The 13,106-nt window shown below is 41.0% G+C and overlaps 1 protein-coding gene across 3 annotated transcripts in view; it reads left to right on the top strand.

Annotated features, from left to right (window-relative positions):
• The window catches only part of FOXN2 (forkhead box N2), a 35,309-nt gene extending 22,805 nt beyond the window's left edge, over positions 1 to 12,504 (top strand). For 2 of the 3 annotated variants that reach the window (XM_032989507.2, XM_032989508.2), the window contains 3 exons: positions 2,659 to 2,723; positions 7,069 to 7,137; positions 7,612 to 12,504. In XM_032989507.2, coding sequence (XP_032845398.1) covers positions 2,659 to 2,723; positions 7,069 to 7,137; positions 7,612 to 8,129 — 652 coding nt within the window. In that variant the 3' untranslated portion in view covers positions 8,130 to 12,504. The remainder of the gene's footprint in view (positions 1 to 2,658; positions 2,724 to 7,068; positions 7,138 to 7,611) is intronic. The other variant, XM_032989509.2, reaches the window with a different exon arrangement.
• The last annotated feature ends 602 nt before the right edge of the window (positions 12,505 to 13,106 follow it).

Here is a 13,106-nt window from a genome sequence, read left to right as displayed (position 1 = left end):
AACGTTTCTATGTAAGGGCATGGACTTCTGGTTTTTGGTACAACTTGAGTGAAAGTTTGGTCCTTGAAAGCTTTGTTGACACCCGTGTCTATGTTTACATGGTCAAACTTTGTATTTTAGAGAATAATACAGATGGGAAGGAACCTCTGGCTGTTGTCTGTCCAGCCAGAAAAGCAGAGGGACAAGACAGACTCAGCCTAGGACAGGTCATTCAGAGCCTTGACCAGTTAAGTTTTTAATATCTCCAAGGTTTTCAAGATTAGTCCAACTATACAAGCATTGAAGTATGCTTTACCTAGCTTGTGTAAATACAACGTACTGAAACTAGGTGTAGGGAAGGAGAGATTTTCTCTGAACACCAAAGTACTTGCAAGATCAGGACTTTAATTTGAAGCTGTTGTTTTCCGTAAGTTTTTTCTCCTTCACTGCAGGACTAGTCACACTTGCCAACAATCACAATTACAAGGAAATCCTGGTCCTAATGAAGCCACATGACAAAATTCTCACTGACTTCAATACATAAAGGGTTTTGCAGTGCTTATATTTTTAAGGACAACAAAATAAAAACATTTTAAGATGCTAAAATTCTCCCTAATGAAAGCTGGTTTATTTTCCTTTAATAACAAAAAACATTTGTATGACTTTCAGCCATACAAAGAAAAACAGATTTATATTTTTCCCTTCCACATTAAAAATTCTTGGATTAGATTTAAATTCTGGCCTAATTTTGGGGAAGGGTCCCCAAGGAGCTGCCTTGTGCATGGAGAGAAAGAGAAAGCCCAGAGCTACAGCTGGAGAAAGACTGGAAGGACTGTCCAAATTTATCTACAGCGTGATGATAGCATTCAACTGTGAGAGTCTCTGAATTTTTCTGTGGGAGGGCTAGTGTTCATAAGTTTTTTACAGTATGTTTTCAGGGAATATACCTATCATTCAGCAGGATTTTAAAATAAAATTTAAGGTGTTACTTTGAGCAGAAGCTTTTCAAAACTGTAATCTGTGCCTAGTTACACTGAAATTTGTATTATCATGGATGATTGGCATCACTGGTGCATTTTATTTTTGCACAGCTTGTTCAACAAGTCGCTGCGAGGCCTCTAGCTGCATTCTGGTTCTATTACTACATGTATTATATCCCTGGGCTCTGGGGACAGTCAGGGTCCTCATCTTGCAAATACTCTATGCATATGCATAGCTTGTCTTAATCAATACTAAGCATTAATTTGCTCTAGGAAAGCTCTAAGTGGATATGATTCTTGAAGGATCTGAGCTCAGGCAAAAGGATGAAGATGTTTAGCATCTCTTTGTACAATTTACCTGCAGACTGCAGAGCCAGCCAAGATGGAGTAGGTCCATTGCTTTCCTTGTCACTTCTTTTTAAAAATTATTTTTAATATTTTTCCCCCAGTTTTTGGATCTGTTCCTTTTGCACTTCATCACCCCTACAAGAAAACATAACAGACAGTGAACTTGAGTTTGCACATGTTTGCATTCAGCTGCACTGGATCTTTTTCCCTTTGGTTATGTCATGGTTTGAGCCCAGAGAGCACCTGAGCACCACTCAGCTGTTCACTCACCCTTTCCCACTCAGGAAGGGGAAGGAGAAAATGAAGGAGGAAAGGCTTGGGAATTGAGATAAGGACAGGGAGGGGTGGCTCACCCATTACAGTCACAGGCAAAAGACAGACTCAGTTAGGGGAAGAAGTACATCACTTTAATGCAAACACTAACAAAGACAGTGCTTAGCACACAAGGTGGGACAGTGAGAAGCGCCACCACATCCAAAAAACGCCTTCCCCATTAATCCCATGAGGTTGCTGTTGCAGGTTGAGCTTGAAAATTCTGCTCATCACCCTTAGAATTCTTCCAGCAATACTATAAAAGATGCACATTGCTATGTTTCATGCAGTTTTAATAATTGTACTATTTCTGTGGTATTTATTTCTAGCTGCTAGTATATTTATAATGAACTGAATAATTAGGACTGGGTATGTAGCAGAAAATCACGCGAAAGCTTTAACTTGCCCTTTATTTGTAAGGTATTAAGTGGTACTTTGCCAGGTGCAAAGCTGGTCTCCTAACACAAAAAAGCAGACGGCATCACCAAAACAGCCTAGCTTCAGTTAACTCTAAAATCAGCAGATGTTTTGGTTTTGTTTGGGTTTGTTTTTTTTTTTTTTTTTTTGTTCTTCCCCAGCTTTTTGCACACTACCTTCTGTTCTTGTTAATCTCTCACCACTGTTTTAAAGAGCAAACGGACACAACTGCTCCTGGGCTCTAAGCATCCCTGTATATGCTCATGTTTTGTTATCATGTAGGTTTTACTTACTAAAAAATATCTATCTTTGTTTAAAATACATCCTTTAAGCAGGTACATAAAATCTGTAAAAGTTAGTATCTCTTGCCAACAAGACTTTTGCTTAGTGTGTATTTGGAGGTGTTTTCCAAATACTGATGATGGCTTATAGTGCTATAAAAACCATCAACCAATGTGTAAAGCCATCTGCTGAGGGCAACAGGAATTGCTTGCCCACTGAACTGGTGATTGGGTTGGTTTTGTTTTTACCTTTCTGTGATTATAGTATTGTGTCTACGATACTTTGTACAAATCATTTGACTAGTTAGGGCTTGGCTTTGATCTGTTGACTTTCTTTTCAGTAGGTCGGCATCCCCTCACTACCTAACTTCAGTCCTTCAGCAGAATCATGGCCGATCTCTCAAAGGTAAACATTTAATTTTCTTTCGCTCTGTTTCCCTGGTTTTAGTTACAAGCATGTATTGAAACCCAGCTGATGCTGTGTATGGACCGACTCCGAAGGGTCTGCTAGATTATGAAAAAACCCCTGATATATTAGAACACGTACTTATTGTATTAGCCACTCGTGTATTAAGTGTAAATCCATAAGATTACTTTAAAGATGTAACGGAGGCCACCTTGTTCTGCCAGCAAGGTATTTAGCAGGCACATCATTCCCAAATATGACCTACTTAAGGAATGAATAGTACATTCGAAAACAAGTCTGAAAGCTGTGTATCTCTACACTAGTTTTATTGGTTACCAAGAACTGAGAACACAAGGTAGCAAATTTTAATGTATAAAACTTGTGGGATGTGGCCACAGAAGTCCCTTAAAGTTGGTTCTTTGATACAGGTGGGTAGGAGAGCATGACAGGCTTTCCAGGGGAATGTGGAACAACAAGTATACTTCAGATGAGTCTTTCACAGCTGTGTGATACTTTTCGGTCACTTGCCAAAAAGTTGGGCGCAAGCCAGTGTTATTGCCAGTGTAGTTACGCAGGAAGACCTACGTTCTGGATATTAACCCAGTTAAAAAATAGCCTCATGATATTTGTTTAGTTTAAAGTGTCACCTTAAAAATTGCAAAATGTTCGTTTTAACTCATGGGAGAGGGGAATAGGATGGGTTTAATATATGGACTCTCAATACACGTCTTGATGCTGTAGGCTGCAGTGCGGCTCCTCAATCAAGTTTACATTGTACTGTGTTTCCTGCACTAGTAATGAAATAGGTGCAGGAGAAAACAAGTCATGTCCAGAACCAAAAAATACTATGTTGTATAAATGTTATTTTAACCATAATCACCAAAACTTGGTGGAGAAAGATTGGATCAGACCGAGTCATGCTCAGGATATTGCCGTGGATGAGCGATCTCTTCTAGCCAAGGCAGGAACTCGGTAGCACGACACATTCCCCCGTCTAGCAAGTTAAACATCGTTGTCTGTGGGTGAAGTTTCAGAATGTGGCTGTCCCTGCAGAGGCTGGCACCACTGTTAGGGCAGTTTTTCAGCTGGCACTGCTGTTAGGGCAGTTGTTTGGCACTTGCTGGCCTGCCCCAGGTGCAGGCTGAGCCAGGGATGTCGATGTAACGACACCTCTGCTTTGGCAGCACAGGCAAACCTGAAGTATTATTGCAGCTGAGACAGGATGCGGGTGGTTTTTTTTGGGGGGGGGGGGGGGGGCAGAATGCTGCTGTTTGTTTTCAGGGCATCCCTGCTGAACTGCAGCATTGCTTGTCTTTCTGGTGTCCCCTTCTTCAGCCCACTGGGATCTATTCACTCTTGCAGGTTTTAACGAGTGTTAGAGTAACAAGGAATTGGCCACAGCTCAGTCCTAGGGATTTCTACTTTTGCTTTCCATGAAGAAAAACAGGCAGCCAAATTCAAATTTAAAAAAAAAAAAAAAAAGTTTAATTTAAGATGGAAATCTGTTTCTCATTGACAGTCAAATGCAAATAGAACTAGTAACAACTGTTAAACAGAAGATGGTTACTTCTTTTTCCCATATGTACTTTTAAAAAAGTTTTCTTCTTTTTAAAACATTTTAGTGGGCCTTGGTACTAGGACAGAATGCTGGGATTTGCAGCATTTCTTCTGAAGAAGCCTGTTGAGCACAGGTTTTGCACCTCACTACTGAAGCTTAATACATTGAAGGCTTGTCTTTGTCAGAAATAATACGTTTTGGTTTTTTTTTTTTTTTAAGTGCTGAAAAGTGAACTGTGCTCCATTTTTAAAGGGCTAATTCCAAGAAAAAGTGAGCATGTGTTAATTTGTTGTAGAGGAGTGTTGTTAAAGCTCTTTCAAAAGGATAATGAAAGGATAATGAAAGGCCACCAACGAAGCAGGACTTGAGCAGCATAGCAGACATCCAGCGCTCTGGTTTTGCTAGCACAGTAGGCTTTGAGGTGAGAAGGTTGCTTTCAGTTTTCAGCCACAAACGAGAAACATTGGTTAGGCAGCAAAGCCAAGGCTTTTTGGAGACTAAGCAGCTTCCTGGCCCACAGATGATAGTTACCATGCATCCACAGAGGTGTTAAGGTGGTACCCGGGTGGCAAGGAAGCATCCCTGGCTGAGGGGCTGCTGCAGGGCTGCTAGATCTGGGATTCTCAGGGCTTGTTAGAGAATACAAGAAATCCCCCTCCTCTTAATGACTTTGATGGTGTGTCCTGTGATGGGTCTGGAGATTTCCAGTCTGATGCTAACTATTCCAATTTGCTACACTGGAGGTGCTGAAGTAATGACATATATCTGCTTTCACTTAATTTCTGCATGTTGATGAACCAGTTCAGAATCCCCCTGGCATTAGAGGCAAGCCATTAATGTTCCCAGGGTCACACAGGGCAGCAGTTGTGTAGATTGCAAGAATTCCTTGTAATAAGGTGCTTCCTTAGCCATTCTGCCCAGGAAGCATATATTATATTGGCAAATACTGCTCTATCAAGGAGAGCAATTGCAAATGAAGCCAAAGCACATTAACGGTGACACAGAATATACTGCTAAAAAGTTACTGCAGAAGTGTCTTTGCTCTTTCTTTGGAGGTACTAAGATGCAGAAATGTTCTTTGCAGGTAGTAATTCCATGTTGCATTAATGCCTCTGATTGTGTGTTGTTTTGACAAGGTGGTGCTTATATACCAACATCAGGTGTTAAAATAAAATGTCTGTGATAGCCAGCAAGGAATGGGAATATTTCACTTTCTGATTATGGTAGTGGAAGAAAGTAACTCTTCACACTTTTTTTTTTTTAATTTCTTTTTGTCAGTTGGATACATGTGACTTGTAAATTCAGGGGCTCTTTTGCTGCCAAAGACAGACAAAACAGAATTAAAAAAAATAATCTCATGAGTGCAGTGGGATAGACCTTAAAGTATGCTGGTTTTAAAATGAGAGACAGCAAAACCAAGGGGGGAATGTGTGTGTTTTATAACCTGTTTTGGAAACAGCAGCTCAGTCTCCTTCCCATGTTGGTACAACGCTCCCAAAGTGTCATTTTCTTCAAATTTCTCCTTGACCAGGGATAAAGTTAGGGACAATTATATAAGATAAGGAAGCCAAACTGACAGTTCTGCAGTCCCCCTCCCAATACTAACCCTCCCTTCAAATTCAGTAATGTAGTTAATGCGTATAATGGGGGGGGGGGGGGGGGGGAGGGGGCAGGTATAGAGAAAAAAATGCCATCAAAAAAAGACATTGCTTATGTTTCACTTCAACAGTTCCCACCCCAGTTCCAGTTCAGCAGGACTGAGAGCATGTTCTGCTCGCTGCCGGTACCTTCCAGCCCCTCTCCTCCACTCATACGTACATATGTACACCCTGGATGTATTCTTTTGCTCTGAGACACCAATGTGAGAGCTCACTGTCTCTTTGCTCCTCTTTTGCCCGGTTAGTCCACCATATGTATTTCTTACATACTTCTCTCCTGTATAAGGAGTATTCATCATCCATAGCTTCAGTGAGTGGAGGAACACCTTGGATTTCCTCTTTTTTTAAAGTGCATAAGTGTGTCCTGAAATGAATAGGAAGGACATGTTTGTTTCTTTTCCTTTTCACCCGATTCTGGTTAGAAATGTCACTCTTTGCCATAATATCCTCAGGGTGCTCTTTTTGAGATGTAAGCAATCCACTCTGGGTGGCAAAGGATGGTGCTTTACAGCTGCGCATGCCACCGTAGCTAAAAGTGCCGCAGTTTACCTAAACCTTTTAAAGTGCCTATCCATTATTTAGATCCCCATGCTTTCTAGATCAAGCAGTTCAGTGCCCTTTCCCCCCTCATCTCCTCGATTTCTTCCGTTTGACTTGTTAGTGTGAAGAATATTGCTGGAGGAGAAGTGTGCTGAATTAATGCTGTGTTAACGGGCACGTTCACTCTCAGCACTGCGTATTCGCATAACCAGGGTATGAAGCTGCTGAGAGGCTTTGCTGTGCCACATGCGTAATCCTTCTCAGCCTGTACAAACAAAAGCCACTTGTTGATAAGTATAGCAACAGCATCATCGTATGAATGTCTAATTAATGTCACTGATTCTTGGCTTCAGCTTTGCTAAGTGCAGTATGAGAATTCAGCTTCTGAATGCCATAGTTAAGATAGAAGACTGTTCTATAAATGTATTGCACTGTGTAAGGGCTGTGCTTTGTCTGAATTCGTACTTTTTTTCCCCCTTGCTCTTTATTGCAGGCCAGTATATGTAGATGCATATTCTTGGTATGTTCTAGGGACCTCATTTTGTCAGGCTCACCTGAAATCTAATGTTTTGCTGCTTGTGTTTCACAGAATCCGACATTGATGCTGCTACTGCAATGATGCTGTTAAATACTTCCATTCAACAAGGGATGTTGGACTGTAAGCATTAGCCATTTTACTCTGTTTTTCTCCTCTGCCCAGTAGCTAAATGTTTTCTCTACAAAGTTTTAGGAAATGAGTATGGTCTAGTTTCCAAATAGTAAGAGCAGTCAAGAACCAATTCTAGTTTGATTCTTTCTGCTAGCACTACAGAGTTTTATAGAACCACATTCTTTCCCCACCCCCACCCCCCCCCCCCCAAATAATTTTGGTTTTTTTTCTGCAAAGTTCTTCCCCTGCCCTTTGCGCTAGATGGTAGGATGAGTTTCTTAGCTACTTCTCTGTTTCTCCAGCTCTTAGTTGTGATTAGCTGAAGTCTGTTGTCCTCTGTGGATGACGGTAAATGGGCACAAGATATTATGACTCTTAAATGCTCACGTTCAGCTTACTTTGCAGTCAGCCAGCCCTAGTGTGCTCATTTTGCAGATGATCTCATTGGAGTATTTGCTTACTGACGAATCTTGTTTTTAATAGGTGAGAAACCTCAGCCTCTGAAGACACCCAAGAAGAGGAGTTACGGCAGTGCATTCAATCCTCCCAGTTCCATAAATTTGCAGGAAAATGATTCTGCGGCCACCAATATCGATCCAAAGGAGGATCACAACTACAGTGCCAGCAGCATGGGTTCCCAGCGCTGTGCATCTAGGTCCAGCGTGTCTTCCTTATCCTCCCTTGACGAGGTGTATGAATTTATCTCCAAGACCAGCCATGACGGAAGCGACGGCAGCGAAGGATTTCACAGCGAGGTGGATACAGACGTTGACTATGAAGATGATCCTCTTGGAGACAGCGGCTATGCATCACAACCTTGTGTAGATACCTCTGAGGAAAGTCAGCCTAGCAACAAAGCACTCAAGGAGTTATGTCAAGAAATCGATGAGGAGTTGAAAGAAGCAGCAGGGTCTCTGCTCCACCTTGCTGGCATCCAAACGTGCTTGAGTTCCTTAATAAGTACTGCAAAGACCCACTGTCACAAGCAAAGGAAAAAATAGTATGTTTGTCAGTGTTGAATATATACATATATTTTTTTTAATTGTGGCAATACTCTTCTACTTTTACCCTTCACAAGGGAGATCAAAGCCATAAGAGGACTCATTGCTTTTTTATTTTTGGCGCTAACTATAATTTAGCCATTTATTTTTAAATCACTGCCTAAAAGGAAAAAAAAAATTATTTAATCTTCTCAAAGTAGGAGAGATGCATGACTTGTGAAAACCTGAAAGCATACTTCTTGATCACTTTTTAATTTTTTTTTTCTTTTTAATAGTTGTTTTTTTTTTTTTTTTTTCAGAGATGTGTTTGTTCAGATGCACATTGTGGATCATATTTACATCTCTGCTGGCCCCCTTTGCAGAGGTGAATTTTGCCCTGTCTAAGGGCTCTGACTTTCACGTAAAGGATTAAAAAGGAGGAGAAAAAAGAAAGAAAGGGTGGGTAAAAAGGGTCCTGGCTTTGGTTGCTTCTCTCTTTGCTCTTCTGAGACGGGTCCCGGTGGAAATGCTGGTGACACAACTCCGAGTGGCTGCTGTTCTCAGCCCGTCTGATACAGTGGCTGAAAACCTGCAGCGCTCGGAGCTGCTTTCAGCAAGATGCTAAATATCCCCCAGGAAGAGCGGGGATAAGGGGCAGCTGAAGTGGGTACCACCCGCAGTTTTCTTTTTTTTCCTCCCTCCCCCAGGTCTGCTGTGTGCAGGTCAGATTCCTGAAGGAAAACACTTTGTTTGGGGTTGGTTTTTTTTTTTCATCTTAAGACAAATTGTCTTTTTTTGGGGTGGGTGTGTGTGTGTCCTTTTTGTGCAGATGCATGCATGCACACCCACGCCTTAGATGTAGCCAGCAGTGAAAGCTGCCACCTGCCAAGTTTGATGTTGTCCTGGTGTTACCACCACTGCTGAATACATAGTAGCTGTGTAGTCCTGCAACATCTACCCTTCTGTTCCCCAATACAGATTTGGGGGGGAAAAACAACCCAGCAGTTGATGGTGGTGACAGCATGGAGAAGGTGGAGGCTTTAGGTGGCTAGGTGGTGAACAGCTGCTGAAAAGGGAACATCTTGCCCCGTAATCTGAGACAAAAAGCTTCCTTTTGGATCAGTGAACTCTGAATTGCTTTTAGGGTTTTTCGCCCCTTCCCTCCAATGCTGTTTTTTTTTTTTGTCACATGGGTTGTCCGTACCTTTTGTTTCCCAGATCACTGTGCCTTGTGCTGTGTGAACCCTACCAGCCTCCTGCTGCATACGGGGCATCTAACGGGCAAGGCTAGGCTTTCGCCTTTGGATGTACATCGTAGCTCAGGAGGACCCCTCTGTGTCGGGAAGAAATTCCTTCATAATTCATTTTTGCAATAAGAGAATCTCTTTATAGTTTCCAGACATCCTTCAGCCAAAATGTTTTAGGGGTATGGTGGACTTTTTCCCCCTTTTTTTTTTTTTTTTTTTTTTTTTTTTTTTTAAATTATTAAATCAGTGGTGATTGCTTACATCTTCCTGTAGATGATGGCCTTTTTTTTTTTTAATTTATTTTCTGTTAAAAAAATGGGTAAGCAGTCCTGTTGGAGTGGGTTTTAACAGTACTGTACACGTAAGGATGCCTTAAGTATGTTGCAGAATTGTATACAACTATCAAAGGTCATCTTTCCTGTTTCTGAAAGGTAGCATGATGTGCCATAAACTTGCTAACACATGAAGCTGTTGCTTCCCAGAGGTGTTGGGCAAGCTGGTTGAAAATTAGGAGCAGAGCCACCTAGGAAACCAATGTCCACTGTTTTGGTTGTTGAAAACAGTGCTGGATTCAGCCAAAAGTTAACCTTTCCCTAAAGGAGTATTTTTTCTGGCTATTTGGAGGCCTTTCTTAGATCATTGTGGGTTTTCTGGTAGTTTGTTTGTGGGTTTGTTTTTTTTTTTTTTCTATTTGTTAGTCTCTTCATGAATACTGCCATAAACTGTCTACTTTAAATATGAACACAGTTATGCTGCTGAAGGTCTGTTGCTCTGAGGGCCTGTTGCAGTGCCTCGTGAAGACAACGGTGGTGCTCCCGCTGACTTAATGGCTGTTGGATCAAGCCTGAAATATTTGAGGTTCTTTGTGTTTTGGAATGTAAAGCCAACATTTTTTTTTTTAAAGCACAAACACTAGGACAAAAGTGGTTGGTTCGTTTGTTTGGGTTTTTTTTTTGTTTTTTTTTTTTTTGTTTTTTTTTTTTTGTTTGTTTGTTTGTTTGTTTTTTTTTTTTTCCAATTACTTCAGTTTTAAGAATGATTTGTTTTATTTCTTGAAAGGGAAGAAAAATACTCTGCTGCATTCCTGCTTTGTGTGAACACCCGTTAGCCTACACATGTGTGCAGACGTGTATGTCTTCTGGATATCACAAGTGGTGCATTAGCCAATTAGATCAGATACTGGATGTGTTACTGGTGGATAGTAGGGGTAAAAATCGCTATTTAAAGGAAAATTAAGTACCAACGCAGTGGTTATTGGGATTTTGGGATGTGGAGATGTGAATGCTTGGTGGAACTGCTTTTTTCTCATGGGTTGCTTTTGTGCCTTGATGGAAAACTGCAGAGTTTGTGTCAATGTGAAAATGAGGATCCAGCTACACAGAAATATTGTTAGCAATCTGAGGTTTTGCTCGGTGCCACGGTTTCAGTTGCACGCTGTTGAAGAGGGGTGCTGCCTGGCTCCTGCTGAAGGTGGTTGCAGCTCTTGTGTAGCTTCCAGTGAAAGCTGGATCAAGGTCCAAGTATTCTGGAAACTGTAGTTCTTGTTGGCTCTGTGTTTTGGTTTGGTTCTGAGTTATTTTTTCACCTCGGATAAAATCTGAGAAGGTTAATACTTACTAGGAGGGTGGCTGTGCCGCTGTTAACCCTGCAGTTGGTGATAGCGACTTTGGCGTTTCTGAAGGGATGGGGTTGGGGTGCTAACAATGCATTTAATTAGAATACGCAATGAGCAATAAAACCATACTAATCAGAAGTTAGCAGCGAAAGCTGCACCCATCCTTACAGCTTTCGGTCTGGGAGAACTGGAATTGTGGAAGAGGGGAAGCAGTTGCAGCCTTTCCCCGGGACACAGAGCGGCGCGGCAGGGCCGTGCTCTTCATGCTTTGCTGCCTTCCCTCTCTCCTCCCGAAGGAGGAGGCAGCCGATCTGTGCCCCCGACCTACTCCCCCACATTGCCCCACGCCTCTGCCCCCCCGTTTTGGCGGGCAAAGGCCGCCAGCTCCGTTGCGGAGCACCCCTCCTGGTAGTGGGAGAATAGCTGCCCTTCCTTTCGCTTACGTACCTAGCATTGGGTTTGGGTTTGTTTGCCACCTCAGTTTAGAGACCCTGGTGTATATAGTATAAATGGAGTATAATTAAAAGTTATTTTGATTGTTGGGCTTTGGGCTTTTTTTTTTTTTTTTAAGTGACACATGTAAAATGTTCATGCCAATGGTTGACTCGGATATATTTTGGCAAGAAAAGTATTAATGAACCACATTCAATTCTTTAAACACAGTGAAGAAGTGTATGAGTCTTATGTACAAGGGAGGCTGCTCTGTTCAAGATAAATCTGATGTGAATACTGTACGATCATGTATTGGCCTTTCAGATTCCAATACTAAATTACTGCTTTTGCAAAAGTCACATCACATGTTTTAAAATCTGACTGTAAAATAGAAGTTGTATGGTTTGCAACTTTTCATCAGCCTGAAAAGCAACTACAAGCTTTGGCTAAAGCAAAGTACACTCATGCACGTTAATAATGGTGTAGTCAAAATATTTATTGAAAAGAAAAGGTAGAATATTTTAAACGTTGCACCTGCCATTATATCTTAAAGCACATTCTTCACATCTAACTGCCAGTGCCATTATCAAGTCTGTTTTATAAATGTACATTTCTTCAAACTAAAAAGTGCATAATTAAAAGTATTATGTTACTGCCATATAGTGATATAAAACATTTTATAATTGCCAATTCATTGTAACTATTATTTATTTAAAAGTGAATTGTAAGAATGCTTTCTGATCAAATGAACCAGAGTTGTTTTTAAACCATTCCCGTTAGCTTGTTTCTTACGTAGCATAAGCAATGTCTTTGGGTTTGTTTAGAATAATTTTGCCAGTAGGTGACCAATTCTAACCCTTTTTCCTCCAGTTTAGTCCTTTACCCATTTTAAAGACGATTTACAGAAGTTTAGTTTTTTGTATGCTAATCTCTGTTAATTAAAATGTTTATAAAGTTTATTTTTACCAAAGAGATGCAATTCATTATGACAAAATATTGCAGAATAAACTTTGTTTTATAACATTTGTGACTTTTCTGCCCACATTTTTCATTCAGATGATCAAAGGGGCTTTTCTAAAATAAACAGCATTGCAAACAGAAAGCGCTGTGTTCTTTCTCTCTTTATCTACAGTCCCTGGTTCTGGTTTCAGACGGTGCCCCAAATGCCCCACCTTCCCATTTAAACCTCTTTCATGAGACTGTGCTAGCGTAAAAAACCAAATGTGTAATTTGTTGTAGGTTGGTTAAGATGGTTGCATGCATGTGGAAGTCATCTGTAAAATACCCTGTCAACCCCTAGCAGGATTTGCTTACAGTCAGGTTCATCCATACCTGGCCCATAATATTTGAAGAGCATCTTATTAAGGCCAAGATTTCACACGTTAACCTGGAACTCGAGGAGTCTTTTGACGTCTTGGAAATTGCTGAAATACTACTGCATACGTTTTGCTGTCCTGAAATATTATTCCAGAAATAGCTGGAGTCTTTCTGATGAAACATCTGTGATTATTTACAGTTCTGTACCTGTACTGCTGCGGCCAGGTTGCTTGTATGATACTCAGATCAACAGTGTAATACAGGACAGGTAATTTAAAAAATGTGTCCCTGGATAAAGCTGCATAGGTCTTGTTTGGTGTTTTTTCAGTGTTTACTTTCTTTAGATAGGATTTATGGTGTCTGTTGGGTCTTTTGTACAGATGGCCT

This window comes from Tyto alba, unplaced genomic scaffold (assembly GCF_018691265.1).
Source record: "Tyto alba isolate M040663 unplaced genomic scaffold, T.alba_DEE_v4.0 Super-Scaffold_16, whole genome shotgun sequence".
Taxonomy (NCBI): Eukaryota; Metazoa; Chordata; class Aves; order Strigiformes; family Tytonidae; genus Tyto; species Tyto alba.
The sequence above is the reverse complement of the archived record's forward strand: the minus strand, read 5'-3'. Positions and strand labels throughout refer to the sequence as shown.